Source organism: Garra rufa, chromosome 13 (genome assembly GCF_049309525.1).
Source record: "Garra rufa chromosome 13, GarRuf1.0, whole genome shotgun sequence".
Lineage (NCBI taxonomy): Eukaryota > Metazoa > Chordata > Actinopteri > Cypriniformes > Cyprinidae > Garra > Garra rufa.
The window spans coordinates 34,879,949-34,901,260 of NC_133373.1; the positions used below are offsets into that span (position 1 = coordinate 34,879,949).

General features: G+C 33.9%; 1 protein-coding gene across 1 annotated transcript in view; it reads right to left on the reverse strand.

The window, feature by feature from the left end:
- The window catches only part of nkain2 (sodium/potassium transporting ATPase interacting 2), a 228,413-nt gene that overhangs the window by 71,377 nt on the left and 135,724 nt on the right, over window positions 1-21,312 (reverse strand). Inside the window, exon 4 of the mRNA XM_073816967.1 lies at window positions 474-674. Coding sequence (XP_073673068.1) covers window positions 474-674 — 201 coding nt within the window. The remainder of the gene's footprint in view (window positions 1-473; window positions 675-21,312) is intronic.

Below are 21,312 nucleotides of genomic sequence, written 5' to 3' on the forward strand. Positions count from 1 at the left end.
AACTTGAATAATAAAATAAATAGTATTTTATAGGGCCTTAAAATTTAATTTTGTTAAACTTTTATTAAATTGTTCCTAAATTGTGTACGTTTCATGATTTTTATTAATTAGACATGCTTTTTTGAATATGTTTTTTTAAATTTAACCATTAAAACAGAGTCCAAAAAAGGGCCTTTTTTATTAAACTTTTAATAAATTGCTGTTAAATTGTGTACGTTTCATGATTTCAATTAATTAAACATGCTTTTTAATATTTAACCATAATATTAACTTATAATATCTATAAGTTTATATTTAATATTTAACTTAACATTTAAAACAGAGTCTAGAAAATTTTAAACCGCAAAAAAAGGAATTTGGGAAATAATCAAATGGATTTCATAGGGCCCTATATATATATTTAATACCATGAGCTGCATTTGCAAGCACAGCAAAAGGAAAGAAGGGCCTGTAAAGGATTAGACTGTACTCACAGCCAGGATAATCTGCAAGGAACTGTGGGCCACCTCCACATACTGGTACTCCAGCAGACAGCCAGCGATGCTGATGTAGCGGTGGTCCTCTGGGGCCCAGGAGGGAGGAGGGGTCACAGGGGTCACCCTGCACCCCGGGCCGTTCTCCATCCACCAAGAACGATGCATGGAGATATTGAAGGTCATAATCAGGTCTGTGTCCTGCAGAAGAGAAGAGAGGCTTTGTTAAACATTTGCTACATTCAAGTAATATTTAGGGATTCCGAATAATCAGCTTTAAATGTTCTATATGTTTCGAAACGTGAAATAGCACAAATGGCAAAGATCATCTTTTAAAAATCGTAAAGTTAGTCCATTTCCTGCCAATTCAATTATGTATTCAAGCTTACGAGATGTAATACTCTGAACACTGACTTATTTAACAATGTGGGTCAAATAACAAGCACTCTGAACATTTTAATCAAGCTAAATCCAGTCCACTCTCATTTATTGAAGAGAGCAAGGAATTTGAGAACCTTTATGATTTCCTAAATACTCATATATTTTGGCAATGTTTACAAAGCCAGACGTTGTCTGACACTGGAAATAGGATCCCTAGCAGCCATTGTGTTTTGTTGTATTATTAATCAGTTCGAAGCTTTTTAACATTTGGAGGTGCAATTATTTAAGTGGCTCTTATGTGGTTAATTTTGAGATGTCAAAGGGACATCGCAGAGCAATAAGCAGCCAACACATACTTATGTGGCATGAGATTAATTCCACAATCAAGTGGCGGAAGAAATCACATTTCTCAAATCCCAAATTCACTTTTGTGTGCCATTTTTCAGCCTTAATGATCTGCACGCTGGCGACTGAAGTGTTTGCAATATCCTGGGTCATTTGAGTGAATGCCAGTTACACAAGCAGAGGATTATTCACCAGGGCTTTGAGTACATTTTCAAACAAATCAATCAGTCTTAAGAAACGCACGCCAAGTCTAGACACAAAGCAGAGAGAAGGAAACAGAGCTCTAACGCTCACACCTACAGATGCACGGCTGCATAAATGTGATGCACGCGTCGAGTGCTCCGAGAAATCCCTCTAAAGAGCAGCGATCGTGCATTTTAAAGCCAGATTTCAGGTCCTACAAGTGTTGAAGCTTGGCACTGAGTGCGCTATTCATGTAGGAACCTGAAGCTCCCCAGGAGACATTTTTCTCCTGAGGAAAAACAACAACAACAGCTTAGAAGTATAGTCTTAAGAAGTGCTTAGAGAAATAAAAATAAGTATTTTCTGACTTTCAGTCCAAATCTTTTAGCTTTTAGGTCATCTACATGCTGGTGCACCACTACAAAGCTGGTTTTTACTATAGAATTTAGTTTCTGTCTTCCATATGCAATAAACAGACTTTTGTCTGTGATCATAAACAAATATGATATAAAAAATAAGAAACAAAAATAAATAAACAAAAATAAAAAATTTCAAATAAATGCTGTTCTTCTGAACTTTACATTAAATCCAAAACTACAAAAATACCAAATCAGCATAATGATTTTTGAAGTATCATGCGACACTGAAAAATGGCCACTGAAAACTATATTTTATATAAATAATATATTTAAATGGTAAACATTTGTTTTAAATTTTAGAAATATTTCACAATATTACTTACACAAATAAATGCAAAAACATTATATCAAATATATTTAACATAAATAATGCATAAAACATAGAATAATGCGTGTTATATGTATAATTATTAAATAATATTAAATATTTATGTTAAAATATAAATATTTAGCATACATAATAATAATGTTTTGCTATTTTAATTGAATAATGTTATTTTTAATTTAATTGTACGTATATTCTGTGTCTAAGGAATAAATCTTCTGCATAAAAAATATATGCATGTCTAATTAATTAAAACAATGAAAGTTGGACAATTTAAGAGCAATTGAATAAAAATTTAACAAAAGTAAAATTGAAGGCCCTATAAAATAATTTTTTTTTTCTCAAATCCAGTTTTATTTTTTTTTACCAAATTCAAGATTCCTTTTTTCATATATATATATATATATATATATATATATATATATATATATATATATTTGTGTGTGTGTGTGTGTATACGTATAACTGTATAATAAATAATGATTTTTTTTATATGTATATATATTCTGTGTGTGAGTAGTTTTGATGCGAGTAGTATTATTTTGTTAATGATATATGCATTATACATTATATGTTTTTCTGAGATACACACACGTTTTTTGTGTGTATATATATATATATATATATATATATATATATATATATTTGTGTCTACATATTTATATATATATATATATATATATATATATATATATATATATATATATATATATATATATATATATATAATTTATAATTTATTTATAATGTGACCATGGACTATTTGGCTGAGATACAACAAATTGAAAATCTGGAATCTGAGGATGCAAAGAAATCTAAATATTGAGAAAATCGCCTTTAAAGTTGTCCAAATAAAGTTCTTAGCAATGCATCTAACTAACCAAAAATTACGTTTTTATATAAGAAATTGACAAAATATCTTCATGGAACGTGATCTTTACTTAATATCCTAATGATTTTTGACATACAAGAAAGAATCAATCATTTTGACCTATAAAATGTATTGTTGGCTATTGCTACAAATATACCCATGCTTCTTAATACTGATTTTGTGGTCCAGGATCACATACATATTATAACTTCAATATGCCCTGTCCAAACTGTCCAAGAGTAAACGCCAATTCTAGAAAAAGAACCCAGATTATATTGAAAAAAGAACCACTATCAAATTGCCATACAAAAAAAAAAAAAACCCATCTCTTTAGGCATTTGTCGAAAACTTGCCTCCAGTGTTTTCTGCGGCAGAGTGAATCATCTGAGGGGCCCGAGTCACAGTCCCCATTATGTTTCCTTAAAGGCCGCTGGAGGATCAATCACTCGCCCGCCTCCGTAAATGGCTTCACTGTTTGCCCAGCCAGTGTGGGTGATGTGATAAAGCACTTTTAATCCATTTCAAAACGCACACTAACGGCAGACGTTTTGTTGAAGACTTGCCCAAGCTCACACTGCAGTGTCTATCTCAGCGTGAGAATGACACTGGTCGTCTGAATGGCTCCTGAATAACTCTCCCTCAATAAACCCTGTTCCTCCTCAGAGGGATGCTTAGCACTTCTCGTTCTGCAGAATACAACCGATGCCTCGCCGCACCCTCGCTTCTTATTAAAACATATACAAAGAACCTGAATGGGCTGGATTGATTTGTTTCCACCAAATCAATACCCCTTGTATAGCAGAGCAGGGCAAAGCCTGTTTGTCCTCAGAAACACAATGTATCACGCTCCAATGACGGACATTAATAGCCATTTTGATGAAAAAAATGAATCACAGCTTTGACTGAATAGAGTGTCATCCAAGCACACAAAGAACACAAACACCTTTAGTCAGACTTTTTGAATTTCTGAAGGAATTAATTGATGTATAAATAAACATAAATAAATATAACATATAAATATATAGAAAAAAAAAATATATATATATATACTTTTTCCCAAAAGAGATTTTTTAGAGATTTTTTATAAAGGTTCACTTTTTACATTTTGCAAGATTTTCAAATTGGGGTCTAATTGAGGGTTAAAGGGGGTCCATGGAAAATGTGAGATTTCTTTAAATAAATAAAAACAATTCTTGTTGCAAAATTGATGTTTTTATATATGTAAAAATCTCAGATTTTTTTTTTTACAAGCAATATCAACATTTTTGTATTTTTATCTTTTTTATTATTATTTATTTGAGTTATTTTTTAAATAATTTTGCTTTGGCTTCAGCACAGCAAAATATATTAAATTAAAAAATCATATTTTTGTTAACAGCTTATCAATCTTAATATATAGATTTATTTTGTAAACATTCTATTTCTCTAAATAAATAAACTTTTTATTGCAAAGTTTAGAGATGTAAAAAGCAATATCAACATTTTTTTGTATTTCTTTTCTTTTCTACTAATTTAGCTTTGGCTTCAGCATGGCAAAATATATTTAATTAAAAATATATATTTTGTAAGATGCATGTTGTCTATATATATAAACAGTGCATTTATTTAAATAAATAAACATTTTTTTTTATTATTGTGAAGTTCAGAGTTTTTTAAATGTATGTAAAAAGCAATAGCAACAATTCTCTTATTTTTAAAATCTTTTTATTATTAACTTGCCGTTGGCTTCTAAACAGCAAAATTTATTTATTTAAAAAATATTTCGGATACTTTGTAAACAGCATATTGTCTTTACATATATGTATTTATTTATTTTGTAAACAGTGTATTTCTTAAATAAATAAACACATTTTTTATTACAAAGTTAAGAGATATTTTTATGTATGTAAAAAGCATATCAACATTTTTTATTATTCATTTTATTTTATTTTTTAATCATTTATCTTTGGCTTGAGCATGGCAAAAATGTCATTAAATATTTAATAAAAAATATATTTTGTATATTTTGTAAACAGCATGTTGTCCTTTGCTTTGGCTTGAGCATGGCAAAATAAATGTAATTTAAAAACATATTCTATTTTGTTAACAGTATATTTCTTTAAATAAACAAACATTTTTGTTGAAAAGTTCAGAGAATTTTTTTTTCAAGCAATATCAACAATTTTTCGTTGGATTCTGGACAGCTAAATTAAAAATTTATTTTTTTGCATATTTTGTAAACAGAATGTTGTCTTTTGCTTTGGCTTCAGCATGGAAAAATATATTTGATTATATATTTGTAAACAGTGTATTTCTAAAATAAATAAACAATTTTGGGGGTTGCAAAGTTTAGAGATTTTTTTAATGTATGTAAAAAGCAATATCAACAATTTTAGTATTTGTTTATTATTATTATTTTTAATAATTTTGGCTTTACACAGTAAAATGGGTCTATATGGCTATTTTCATCAATAAATTTGGGGGTCTTTATCATTGTGTGTAAAATCCCTTGCCAAATCTGACCCCAGATATGTCGGACAGGCATTTTCCCTCTACAAAATGAGAAGAACACAGCTAAATAAATTGTACATGTTGCCTCACTCTTCCGCTCTGTCGCTTCCTGTCTCTCTAACAGGTGTAATGAACATCAGCCGAGTGGATAAACGCGATCCATCAGCAGTCAAATAGCAGGCCGGACTGCTCAACGCATCAGCATTTCAATCTGCAAAGCGGCAGGGGTCCCGCAGACAAACACTCCTCTATTACTCTCCTTCAGTCTGTGCCGGAGTCACCGCGACGGGAAACACGGCCGGCCTGAAAGAAGGCCTGACAGTGAGGGGTTGTCAGGACAGTGTCTGGAGATGGATGAGACCACATTTCAGCAGGAATTATGGGCTGACGCGCCAGCATGCTTTACAGTGACTGATGGTGAACGGCAGAAAGCATGTAGCTGATGTCCTGCTAGGCCAATCAAAACAAAGCACATCCTGTCGCTTGATACTGTTGAGATGTAAAGTCTAAAAACAATCAAATCTCTCCAGTAATCACAACAATTAAATAAAATTATATTAAGCAATAGTTTAAAGTTAAAAGTGGTACATTAATTTGATCTATCATAAATGTATTTTATATGCTATACTATATGTATATTTTGATATTATAGTTTTGCATGTATTTGCACAATTTAATCAGTGATATGAAATGTGAAACATTACTAGAATGTATTTATTTAATGTAAGATATTAAATTACTTCATTTTATTGTATTATGATTATTAATACTAATGTTAATACTTCTGTCTATTGCTATAATTAAATTTGTTTACTTTTTAAAATAAATTTAAGTTAACATTAAATTAATTTATTTTAATATCATTAATACCAATATTATTATTTCTCAGGTATATTATTTATAATAATAAATTAGCATTTATTAATATTTTATAAATTTAAATATTAATATTTCATTTATAAAAATATCTACATTTTATGTTATGCTATATGTATATTGTATATATAATTTTGCATTTATTGGCAGAAAAATACAGTTAATCACTAATATGAAATGTAAAATATTACTAGAATTTATTATTTAATGTAAGATATTAAAGTATTCCATTTTATTTCATTATTATTATTAATACTAATATTATTATTTCTGTCTATTATTTAAAATAATGATAACTAATATATTTATTTAACTTAATATATTAAATTATTTTATTTTAACATCAATAATACAACTATTATTATTTCTAGGTATATTATTTATAATAATAATAATAATAATAATAATAATAATAATAAATTAGTATTATTAATATTTAATAAATGTATGTATGCTAATATTTAAATTAATAAAATATATGTTTTATGTTTTACTATATGTACATTTTATATATAATTTTGCATTAATATAGTAATATGCATTAATTTAGTAATATGAAATGTAAAATATTACTAGAATTTACTTAAGTATTTACTAGATTATTACTTCATTTAATTTTATTATTATTACTAATACTAATATTATTATTTCTGTCTATTATATATATATATAAATTAAAATATAAACATGTTATACTATATGCATATTTTATATATAATTAGGCATTTATTTGCAAAATTCGATTTTTCATTTGCAAACAAATACATTAAATTAAATCAATAATATTAAATGTTAAATATTACTACAATTTAAAATAACTTTTCTATTTTAATATGTAATGTATTTCTGTGATTATAAATGTCTTTAATGTCACTGAATAAAAGCATTATTTTTCTTTTTTAAATCTCTCATTAATCGCCAAATATTAATTAAAAGTTTTGGGTACAAAACATTTGACCAAGGAAACATATATTTAACCAAAACTATAATTACAGTAATATTTTATATAAATACATATAATAAGTGTATTTTATATACTACATGTATATTTTATATGTAATGCTGCATTAATTTTCAAAATTAAATAATAATATAATATGTAATTTATTCCTGTGATTATAAATGTCTTTACTGTCACTTTTAATAACTGAAAAAAGAATAAAAATATATAAATAAATAAATGTATATATTTTAAAATATTTTACACACATATATATATATATATATATATATATATATATATATATATATATATATATATATATATAATGAAAGAAAGAATAATGTAACACAATCCTAAAAAAATTGCATAAAATATAATGCTAATATAAACCAATATACAACAACAACAAGCATTTTCAGTAGTTTCTCTGAAAAGATTAACACTGTACATGCAAATCAAACAAAGGTTGGATATTTCACCCAGCAGCGAGCTTTCTAAAAATACTGCCTGGGTCTATCGACCTCATGCAAGTTCAATATATAAAAATTCATGAACATATTCAGATCAAAGGAACAAATCATGATTTATATTTGTTGACCCACGACTACGCTTGAGCATATTTGTATAGTCTTGCTGTGAAATGCAATTCAAGACAGGCATATCGAGCATGGCCGACTACAGCTAAAACGCCGCTGTTCCACTAGAAACCAGAGATTTGATTTACTCGATGAACAAAGGAGCATATCCACACACAGAGAAATTATGATACGCCCAATGCTCCCTACGGTTTCTAATAAAAACGCTTGCGCTGGAACAACATCCTAGCATTACTAAAACACAGAGGACTGCCAGCACTTCAGGAAAAGAATCCAAAGACATAATATTTGCTGGTAATTAGTGGTATTTGCTAAGGCAATTACTATCCATCGAACTAGCTTTTGAACAAACACCAAGTTTGTCCCATGTTCTATCGACAGATAGATAGTGCATTCACAAAAAGGGGCCTATGTTTTGAAGTCACACTAGTTTTCTTACACATGCTATTTGTTTATGCTTACAAAAGCCAGTGGTCATGTTGGGATAATTCTCCATCATCAGGGATTGTTTGTTGTCGGAAAGCAATCAGAGGGCGTTTGGAGGGGATCAAGATGGGAAGACTCAGCCCCGGGATGACTGTCAATCATCTATCCATCAGTAAATGGGTTTTCTGCAGGCGAGAGCTACAGCAATATTTCCCTCAGGCTAGCACTGTGATATCTGGACTGGGGCAGAACAAAATGGAAGATTAAGAGTACCAGGGATAGACTTTATTTATTTATTTAGACAGGCTAAGCCTATTAGAAGTGGCTAAAGTTTCAGAAAGTGGGAATTTGAGATGTTTTGTTCTATTTTTTGCATTTTTTTCTAGAAGCATTGTTTACACAAAGATGACAATAAGCGCTATGGACGCCACATGGCTTGGAGACATCTCAAAACGCGGCTGGTTTTCACTGCCAGCATGCTGTGAAGTGATGTCATCACATGAGGAGTGTTTGGAAATGTTCATGGCTTAATGTCACACAAATGTGATTTTTTAGCCCTTGGAGAGGTACTTAAGCTTCTCCGTAACTCCAGCAATGTTTTATCACTGAGGGAAAAGAAGCAAACAGCATTCGAATGAACATGCTGCCTCTTTTTTGCCTTTAGTGGTAATTAACTAGTGGAGCTTCACAGCCTCAGTGCAACAAATGTTCAATCTGTGGAAAACTTGGATGAAGTGTCCATGACTTGAATATGAAATACTTCAAATATATATATTAAATTACAATATTTTATTTTATTTTATTATTAATATTAATATTAATATTAATAATATTATTTCTGGGTCTATTACTTATAATAATAATAATAAATTACAATATTAATTGATACAATTGTTTAGTTTAAGTTAATATATTTAATTACTATTAATTTTATTTTGTTATTATTAATACTAATAGTATTATTTCCAAGTCTATTATTTATAATAATATTTATACAATGAAAAATAAATGAATACATTAATTGATGAATTTGTTATAAAAAAATATAATAAAGTTGTTTACTAAAATTATTTAACTTAATATATTAAATTAATTAAAATTTATTTTGTATATATTTTTTAATACTATTATTTGGGGTCTATTATTTTAAATAATAATAATAATAATAATAATAATAATAATACATTTATATATTGATATATTAATTGATAAGAATATTTACTTTTTAAAATAATTTAACTTGACATTAAATTAGTTAATTTTATTTTTTATTATTAATACTAACATTATTATTTCTGGGTGTATTATTTATTATAATAATAATAATAATAATAATAATAATAATAATAATATATAAATTTATTTATTTATTTATTTATTTATTTATAAACATATCTTTATTATGAGGATTAACCCCTTGAGATGAAACATCTCGTTTTCAAGGGGGTCCTCCAGTACATCAAAACAAAAAAAAGAAGAACCAAAACAGCAGAGCAAAAAAAATAAAATAAAAACACAGTCAAAGACAGCATAATAACACACAACACCGCACCACGTACACACACACACCTGCTCACAATGCTCAACCCCACCCCACCCCACCAACACAAGCCCCACAAGTGACATAACAGAAAAACAACCCCAGGACTAACAAATGTCAGGGACTAAGAGAAACACAAACAAAAAGCATCGATTATAATGATAATGATAATAATAATAATAATAATATCCAAAGTGAAACAAACAAAACTACAAACAAAGACAAATGTTCTGAAGATGTTCCCCAAGAGCCCTTCGGAACACAGTAAATGAAGTTAATGAACGAATAAATAAAGGAAGATTATTCCAATCATATGGAGCCTTAAAACAAAATGCATATTTCCCTACCTCTCTTTTAACTCTAGGAACAAAAAAGAAGATCTGACAGTTGTGTCGCAGGCTATAAGGCGTATTATAAAGCACAAGATGTTGCTTGAGATAAATTGGATAATTTAAATAAAGGCATTTGAAAATAAACTGTAACCAATGAAAATGTCTCCTGGCAGAAGGTGCAAACCAGGACAGCTGCCTGTACAACACACAGCTGTGTGTCCTAAAGGGACAGCGAAGAACAAAACGACCAAGACTGTTATAAACCACATCAATTGAATGCAGACAAGAGGCAGTAGTGTTCTGATATATAATATCAGCGTAGTCCAAAATAGGCAAAAGCAGCTGTGAGACTATTCTTTTCCTGACCAGAAGATTAAAACAGTTGACAGTTTGATAAAGAATTTTAAGACGAGAATTGATTTTATTTGTCACTGCTTGTACGTGAGTTTTAAAAGATAAATCAAATTCCAGCCAAACACCAAGATATTTAATGGTCTCAGTTGACTCCAAAAAAGAGGAGTCAAGAAAGCGAAGATTAAGGTTGTTTTCGCCTATATCCAAGGCTTTCCTATGGAACAGTAAAGAATAGGACTTTGATTTATTAAGAAGGAGTTTATTAGCCAATAGCCATTGCTGTACAGAATTGAAATCATGTTGTAAAGAAAGAGTTATCCCGGAGATGGTAGGTTTACTACAGTAAATAACTGTATCATCGGCATAAAGATGAATATTACAATCTGTACAGCACAAAGGCATATCATTAACAAAAATAGAGAATAATAAAGGACCCAGAGAAGAACCCTGAGGAATGCCTTTCACTATGCCTGTAAAGTCAGACTGACAGCCCCTATAGGACACACACTGACGACGATGATGGAAAAAAGAATTAAACCAGAGTAACGATGATCTTGAAAGACCAATAGCATGCAATTTATCCAGTAAAAGATAATGATCAACTAAATCAAACGCTTTGGAAAGATCTAAGAAAATAGCACCGGTACACATATTATCATCAAAGCTAGAAAATATATCATTAGAGAGTTACACATTTCTGACTGACAATGTGTAAGTAAATTATTATCAGAGAGATATTTAGATAATTGGTTGAAAATTATTTTCTCAAAAACTTTAACCACACAATTAATTATTGATATTGGCCTATAATTGCTCAAAATTTGTAAGTTTCCACCTTTGTGTAAAGGAATGACTTTGGTACATTTCCAAGCACGGGGCACTTCACAAGTATCAAACGACATGTTAAAAAGCACAGCCAGTGGAGATGCGAGGACATGAGAGGCAAGTTTGACAAACTTCCCTTCAAGGCCATCAAGACCAGGACCACTATCAGAGGGTAACTTATTAATGGCCTGTTGAACATCCGTTGAGCTGACCTGACTAAATTTAAAAGAGCTTCCGCAAGGCAGGCTATTTAGAAACGAGTCTGCATGAAGAACAGGAGGTTGAACAAGCGGTGTTTGAGAGTAAAGCAAGCTAAAGGCATTAGAAATCACAATTCAAAAATATTAATCAGAAATCATAAATATTAATACATAATACAAATAATACATTAATTGTTAAATTTGTTATTAATAAAATAACTGATAGTTTACTTTAAAAATATAATAATAAAATATAATATTAAATAATAATATATTAATTAATATATTTACTTTTTAAAAACATTTTTAACTTAATATATTAAATTACTTGATTTTAATTATTTGATTATTAATACTAACATTATTATTTCTGGGTTGATTATTTAAACTAATAATAATAATAATAACAACAACAACAACAACTTAATATATTTATTGATATATTTGTTTACCTTTTTAATATAACTTAATATAATTACTTCATTTTTATTTTATTAATATTAATACTAATATTATTATTTTGGGGTCTATTTAAAACAACAAAAACAATATTTAAATGAATATATTAATTAATAAATTTGTTTCCTTTTTTAAAAATGATAATTTATTTAACTTAATATATTAAATTACTTACATTTTATTTATTATTATTAATACTAATATTATTATTTCTGTGTCTATTGTTCAAAATAAATAAATAAATAAATAAATAATAAATAAATAATTAAATATATTTTTATTAATAAAATAAAATTAATAATATACTCACAAGTTATTTGTTTTTTTGTTATTGTTCTTGTTATTATTAGTAGTAAATTAATTAAATTAATAATACATTAATTTAATAATAATGAAACAAAAATCATACATTTTTTGGGGATGAAACATTTAAAACCCATACTAGAGGTATATGGCACTTACAGGTTGCAGGTTTTTTTTTCCTAGTGTCTGTTGTAGAAAAGATCAGAAGACATGTGGAGCACGACATTTGCTTGGCATACAGATCTCACTCACTCTGGTGAGTTCTGGAGTCGCTGTTATTGTCACAGCAATTACAGGACCACAGGACCGGCGGAGGGGTCCGGATCATCACACACGCTCTAATTGGCTGTCTTCACAAGGAGGTTTACTCTCGGCAGACTGACACACTGGGAGGTCAGCAATAAATATAACAGGAAAAAAAAGAAAGCTTCAGGTCCATGGAAACCAACCCAATATCTGTGTTAATGGAGGCTGGAACACTCATAGGTTAGGTATGCAATGTACTGTATATATAGGAAGATGCCATAATATGGCTAAAATTGTATAAGTCTGCATAACTTTGCTGCCTACTCTTTGGAATAATCTTCACACTGTGAACAAACTTATGATACATTAAAACACTGCCTGTGTGGGAAGGTACTGGAACAGTGGCAATAGCAAAAATGTAACAGACAGGAAACCTGATTCATACTTGAGCACAACAGCTCTTGTGTGTAATGAGCAAGTGCACAACCCACTGCGACACAAATAAAACAAAAGGTGCATCATTTTAATCAGCATAATTATCATTGCTAAATTCGGGTTTCAGTTTTATTTTATTTGTTTATATTTTTGCTGTCAATCATTTTCAACACTGCTACACCTTTCCTTCCCATATGGGAAAAAAAATCTGAATCTAAAATAATAATAATATAAATATTAAAATAAAATAAAATAAATAAAATTAAGATATCTCTGAATTAAAAAAAAAAAATCTATGTCTCAAACTGTGCTTAGACACCAAGATTCAAAAATTCAAATCTAAAAATTCCAATTCAAAAATTTCTAATTAAACTATTCTAATTCAAAAATTCTAATTCAAATTCAAAATTTCAAATTCAAAAATTCCAATTCAAAAAATTTGTATTAAAAAAATTCTAATTCAAATCTGCTCTCTTATCATGATTAATTTTATGGCTCTATAATCTTGTCAACCAGCGTCTCATTTGTGTCTTTTATTTTAAATTAATTAATTAAATTAATAAATGTATATTAATGAAATAAATTAATGATAATGAATCCATTATATAATCCATATAATCCAATATTATTTTACAATTTAACATTTTACAGTTAATTGTTTAATAATAATAATAATAATATTATATATATATATATATATATATATATATATATATATATATATATATACATATATATATATACATACATACATGATCTTTACTTAATATCCTAATGATTTTTCGCAATAATTAATAATTATATTAATTAATAATCAATAATTTTGACCTATTCAATGTATTGTTGGCTATTGCTACAAATATATCTGTGCTACTTAAGATTGGTTTTGTGGTTCAGGGTCACATTTATTCTACTGCGTGTCAAGAATTTGCAAAAATGTTAGAAGAAACTTCGAGACAAATTTGATAGTTAAATCAAAGATAACTGAGGCAAATTCACCTGAACCATTTTCTATTTGGTCCTCTGAGAAAAGGCCCCTGAAGTACCTGCACTGTTGCTAGGCAAGAACCACACACCTCATCAGACGTCTGCGCTGAAGTCACAATTGGCACTGAGAAACACCTCATGGAGGAGATTCAGGGCACTCACTGCCTTAGGTTCTAATATAGCTTCCCTTGTAAACAAGAGCCCATCACAGACTTCCATTGTGTTCATTTTCCAGCTGCTGCACAACAAACATTTTATGCCAGCGGAAGAGTTTTGTCTATCCATGAGAGCATGAAATTAGCCTGTTTAGCAGAACTGAGCTCGCTCCTAAAATAATAGCGCACGCTGCCACGATGCTCCAAAAGGAGCTGTTGCTAATCGACAGGCTTCTTTTCTCGCTCCTCGGAGAGAGAAGACTGTTTGGAGTGAAAGCAGATGCATCTGTCACAGACTGAGATGTGACATTTGAAAATGTGCGTTAACAGATGGAGGATTGTTTATATTTATGAATGCTGCAGCGCAATGACTACACATTTAGGACTGGAGGGAAGCACGCCCGCGCCACGCCGAGAAATGTCAGGAAAAGATCGAGACGCCTTCGCAAGAACCGATTCGGAAACCTGGCAGAGCAGCTGAAAGTCAAAAGGTGCAGCTCGGTTATAGCAGCTAAAATGAACAAAATGAGAAGATTTAGATGCGGTGGAAGGAAACTGTCACATATATATATATATATATATATATATATATATATATATATATATATATATATATATATCAGATGTTGCGTTAGATGTTGACGGACAGGGTCGTAAAAATTCCGTCATAATCTATTATTACCCGTCATTTTAATTTTCATATTTTAATTATAATAACACATTTAATTGCTTTTATTTTTGTTCACATTTTAATTTTTAATCATGAACCTACAGGGCTGTCACGATTTGAGCCTCCGTCGTCCTGTCATCACAAACTCTTGCACTACACATCATGGACTTCATCCCCCACAAGCCACTGCACCAATCACTGCTCACACCTGCTCCTCGTGACCCACTGCACTGATTGCTGCACACATCTGTTCCTCATCACACTGACTGCTTATAAGCTTCTCACACACACAGCCACTTTGCGAAGTCTTGTATTGCCCTGGCTACATTCTGAGCGTTTCTTTCCCGTGTTTGATTCCCCATGTTTTCGATTCCTGGACTCCCTCTTGTGTATGATTCTCGCTGCCAGCCCCGACCTTCTGCCTGTGTTTGACCACGATTTCTGCCTGCCCCTTTGTGTTTGTTTGCCTGTATTAATAAAATGCTGCGAATGGATCCGCTCGTCTCCGACCGTCCTTGTGACAGAAGACTTCGCCAACCCAGGATCCAGCAGCTTTATCCCACCACCAGTGCAAACATGGACCCAGTCATCAGATTCACCCTCACCACTCAAGGTAACCGGCCCCTCGGGGACCACATCACAGATTTTCTGGACATTATTCCATATTCTAACTTCCCAGATCGTGCACTTATGGACTTATTTTCATATGGACTAAATGAACCAATACGCACCATGCTGATAGTTAGTGGTCCTCGAGGGTCGCTTATGGGGTTTCTGGACTTTGCTTTGTTGCTTACTGGCTCCTCATTCACTGTGGGCACTGTTGAGGAGTCAGTTGAGAAAATTCCTTTCACAGCCAACTGTCACAAGTCCCATGTCATGTCTGCTGGCCCTGAGCCACAACACAAGATGTCTGCTAGCCCTGAGCCACAGCACAAGATGTCTGCTAGCCCTGAGCCACAGCACAAGATGTCTGCTAGCCCTGAGCCACAGCACAAGATGTCTGCTAGCCCTGAGCCACAGCACAAGATGTCTGCTAGCCCTGAGCCACAGCACAAGATGTCTGGTAGCCCTGAGCCACAGCACAAGATGTCTGCTAGCCCTGAGCCACAGCACAAGATGTCTGCTAGCCCTGAGCCACAGCACAAGATGTCTGCTAGCCCTGAGCCACAGCACAAGATGTCTGCTGGCCCTGAGCACAGCACAAGATGTCTGCTGGCCCTGAACCAGAGCACAAGATGTCTGCTAGCTCTGAGCCACAGCACAAGATGTCTGCTAGCCCTGAGCCACAGCACAAGATGGCCGCCTGCCCAGAGTCACGGCACAAGATGGCGAACGCGCCGGACCACATACACAAAATGGCAGCTGCTATATCACGCTACAGCTGAACTTCCAGAACCAGGTCACGCTACAGCTGAACTTCCAGAGCCAAGTCACGCTACAGCTGAACTTCCAGAGCCAAGTCACGCCACAGCTGAACTTCCAGAACCAAGTCACGCTACAGCTGAACTTCCAGACCCAAGTCACGCTACAGCTGAACTTCCTGAGCTAAGTCAAGACACAACTTCACTTCCTGAACCAAGTCAAGACACTACTTCGCTTCCTGAACCAAGTCATGACACCACTTCACTTCCTGGACCAAGTCAAGCAACTTCGCTTCCTAAGTCAAGTCAAGCAGCGCTTTCTGAGTCAAGTCAAGCAGCGCTTTCCGAGTCAGATCAAGCAGCGCTTTCCGAGTCAAGTCAAGACACAGCTTCACCTGAGTCAAGCAAGAAAACAGCTTCACATCCTGAGTCACGCCAAGACATAACAGCACTTCCTGAGCCAAGACAAGTCCCAGATTCACACTCCAAGTCACATCAAGACGCTACAGTACTTCTTGAATCACGTCAAATTGCAGCTGCTCCAGCAAGTTCGATTCAAGTCGTAACTGTTCCTACAAGGTCAAGTCAAGTCACGGCCGTTCCCTCTGAGCTCAGTCACGTCTCGTCCAAGCTTCCAGAGTCTCCGCTGGTTCCGCCCGGCCTCCCAGAGCCTACGCTGGTTCCGCCCGGCCTCCCAGAGCCTACGCTGGTTTCGCCCGGCCTCCCAGAGCCTACACTGGTTCCACTCGGACTCCCAGGACCTCCCCTGGTTCTGCCCAGCCTTCCTGAGCACCCTCCAATGTCTGCTCCTCCAGAGCTGCCCCCAGAGGTGTCTGCACTTGCAGTAGAACCTCCGATGGGGGTGGCGTTCCCCTACAAACTTTCTGCTTCTCTCCTTGCTCTGTCTGTCTCTGCTCTTCCCAGGTTCCAGCCCATGATGCGGCTGCCTGCTCCACCTTGGAGGGCTGTTGCGCCTCTTGCTCCACCCTGGAGGGTTTCTGCGCCGCCCTGGTGGGCTCCTGGTCCATCTAAGCCGCCCTGGCGTTCTCCTGCTCTGTCTGCGCCGCCCCGGTGGGCTCCTGCTCCGTCTGCACCACCTTGGAGGGCTTCTGTCGGGCTCTGTTGGTCCTCTACTCCACCGTGTGGACTGCCGCCTCCAGCTACCCTACCTTCGTGGGTCTCAGATTTACCGGTCCCGCCTCAGTCCATAGCTCCATTACCCCCACATGGACCTGGCCCTCCATCCCTCCCCCTGTTCCGCCTCCGCTCTACCACCCTCCGGTTTCATTATGTGGTCATTATGGGGGGGGGGGGGGGCTCTGTTACATTATGGACCTGTTCACCACCAGGTGTCACACTCTCACCACATGGACTCCCGCATCACACTACTCACACCACAACTACATTTCCCATCATCCCCGATCCTGGCACTGACGTCTTGTATTGCCCCGGCTACTTTTCTGAGCGTTCCTTCCCGTGTTTGTTTTTCCCGTGTTTTGATTCCTGGACTCCCTCCCGTGTTTGATTCTCGCTGCCTGCCCTGACCATTCTGCCTGTTATCTGGACCACGATTTCTGCCTGCCCCTGTGTGTTTGTTCTGTATTCCTGAATTCAAATAAATGCTGCGACTGGATCCGCTCGTCTCCGACCGTCCTTGTTACAAGGGCGGTCATACTATCTAGGTTTATGCACTTATTTATGAAGAGAACAGATGAACAGAAACTGCGTCACTTTTCATGTTCAACACCACACCCGAAGTACACCATTTTTTTTTTTTTACAAAAAAAAAAAAAAAACATGCTAGGGCTGGTTTCAAAAAAATCGATTTCTCGATTTTAATAGAATCTTATTTTTATGCACCAATATCTAGGTAGTCAATCTAGGTATCAATATCTCAGTGGATCTTGCTGTTTTCAGCTCACGAATTAACAGTAGGTGCGCATATCTAATAAATCACAATAAGCCATTAAGCTCTGTGCTTTCTTACTTTCAATATGAAAAAGTCTCAGATTTCAAATTCTGTCTATTTCATCAGGAAATTCAAGGAATAAATACCGTTATGGCGTTCTTTAATGTGGCGTGATAGACCACTGTAGTTTATACTGGGTGCTCGCATGTGCGTATCAGATGCATAGCAATTAGCAAAAGATTGGTCGTGACAGTTCCGTTTTTGTTCTGTATCCAGTGCTCTGCTGCCACAATCTGGCACGCTCGCCACCAACTGGACAGGGGTGGGAATTACAGTTACAATTTACAACAGATCACCCGCAGTGTAATCTGTCAATATATATATATGAGTTGAAGTCAAAAGTTTACATACACCTTGCAGAATCTGCAAAATGTTTATTATTTTAGCAAAAAAAAAAAGAAAAAAAAAAGAAAAAAAAAAGAAGGATCATACAAAATGCTTGTTGTTTTTTAATTAGTACTGACCTGAATAAGATATTCAACATTAAAAACATCTGCATGTAGTACACAGGGGAAAATAATAGTTGAATTTATAAAAGTGACTCGGTTCAAAAGTTTACATACTGTACACTTGATTCTTAATACTGTGCTGTTATTTGAATGATCCACAGCTGTTTTTTTTTGTTGTTGTTTAGTGAAAGTTGTTCATGCCGAGGACAACCAAAGGACTCATACGCAACTATTACAGAAGGTTCAAACGCTCACTGATGCTTCAGAAAAAAGAAAAAAACACTTTAAGAGCTGGGGGGGGGGGGGGACTTTTTGCATTTGAAGGTCAGAGTAAATTGAACTTATTTTGTCTTCTGGGAAACATGTAACTATCTTCTGTAGCCTCTGAAGGGCAGTACTAAATGAAAAAATATGATATTTACGCAAAATAAATTTTTAATTTGTTCAAAAGTTTTCACACCCCGGCTCTTAATGCATTATGTTTCCTTCTGAAGCATCAGTGAGCATCCAAACCTTCTGTAATAGTTGCATATGAGTCCCTCAGTTGTCCTCAGTGTGAAAAGATGGATCTCAAAATTACACAGTCATTGTTGGAAAGGGTTCAAATACACAAAAAATGCTGGAAAACCAAAGAATTTGTGGGACCTGAAGATTTTTTCTGAAGAACAGTGGACAGTTTAACTGTTCAGGACAAACAATTGACTCATGAACAACTATCACAAAAAAACAAAAAAAAAAAAAACGTTGATCATTCAGGTAACAACACAGTATTAAGAATTAAGTATATGTAAACTTTTGAACAGGGTAATTTATTAAAATCCAACTATTATTTTCTATTGTGGACAATATGTAAATATGAAATATCTTATTCAGGTCAGTACTAAATACAAAAATAATATGTATTTTGTATGATTCCTCTTATTTTGGTAAACACTTTGCTGATTCTGCAAGGTGTATGTAAACTTTTGATTAATAACTTTTGAACTATACATATATAGTTACTTCTGCTTTGGTTCCTATTGACTTCCTCTATACTTTTTGACCATACAGTGAAAGTCAATGGGACCTGAAACTAATTTTGCATTTCCATTTTAATGCATCCTTGCAGAATAAAAGTATTAATCACTGACAGTAAGTCTTAAAAATCAGAACGGAGTGCTGTGTGAGCAAAGCCTGAGACAGCAATGAAAAAAGCACCTTGCTATTCTTTGAACTATACAGTATAAATACTATGGCATTTGAATACAATTATTCAGTACTATGGCCTATATATCAAAGTACCATGGTATTACCGTCTGACACATGGTACTAGCTGAGTACTTTAAAGTGTGAGAGATGGAATAGAGACAGAAGAAAGAAAAACAGAGAAAACGAGAGGGGAGTGGAGGAAGCTTCCAAACCAGTCACCGCTCATCAGTTCCTCGGGCGCTGTATTGATCGGCTCAGCAGGCTGGATATTAGAGAGGTAATTCACTTTTTAGATAGAAGGCGTAGGGGAGCAAGGGCTGCCCCATTTGTTACCCAGGCTGAGGAAATCATTGATACTACCACACTGTCAGGGGGACCCCTGCGGACGACAGAGGTTTGATGAGGTGGGACGCTCAGACAGAGAGATCGGAGGACACCTGTCTTCTTCATCTCCACCTGAATTCACACGTAAAATGAATCAAGCTGCACTCTTTACATAGAGTTTAGCTAGGGACAATAGAGAGGTCCTCCTAGAGACAAAAATCGGAAGGAATTGGAAAATCCTAGCTAGGACATATTTGGGGAAAAAAAGCTATTTTTGCTGTATTTACTGTCCTCAGCAGACAGTTGATCATTTTTGACAGAGCAGATATAACAAACTAAAACTAAATGTATAAAGGGTAGTATAAATTTGGTCTATTTGGTCTTTATTTGTTTAGGTATGTGTATCTTCTACTAACAAGTGTTTTGGGTGAATCAGTTTGTCTGTGAACTACACTGGCTCCTCTGTTTTTTTGGATTCACTAAAAAGAACAGACTCACAAGAGATTCTTTTGGGAATTGGACTATACTGGTGGTCATGTATGTTTATTATTCACTAAAAAAGAACTGATGTAAAGGAGGATTTATTTACAAATCAAACTACACTGGTGGTGCTGTATTTTTTTCTTTTTTTGATACAAATAAACTGACTCTGAAGAGGCATTACTTCAGAAATTGGACTATACTGGTGGTACTTGTATTGCTTTGATTCACTAAGAAAAAGTGACTCACAAGAGGGATTCATTTATGAATCTAACCACACTAGCTGTCACAACCCTGTCTGTCATTGGTTTCACCCATTGTCTTCCCCTGCCATTCTGTTGTCATTTGGTTTAGCCCTCGTCACCGTCATCTGTTGCACCTGTCCTTGTAATTATTAGTCATCTGTGTCACCTGTGTTTGATAATGAGTTACCCTTTATAAGTCTGTCTTTGAGTTTAGTCTTTTGTCGGTCTTTAACGTTATCTGGATGTGTGTGAAAGCCCTCTGTGTTCCTGCCTGTTCCTGCCTTGTTCATCTTGGAGAATTCTATTAAATTTATTGTTGATTGTTAATCTCGTCTATCGTCTCGTCTCGTCCTGCACACCCGCGTGACAGAAAGACCGACCCAAAAAAAATTCACGGCGTCTTCCCCTGCGTTTATTTTCCGTTTTTTTTGTATCAGTGTTTAGTTTATTTTTTTTTCC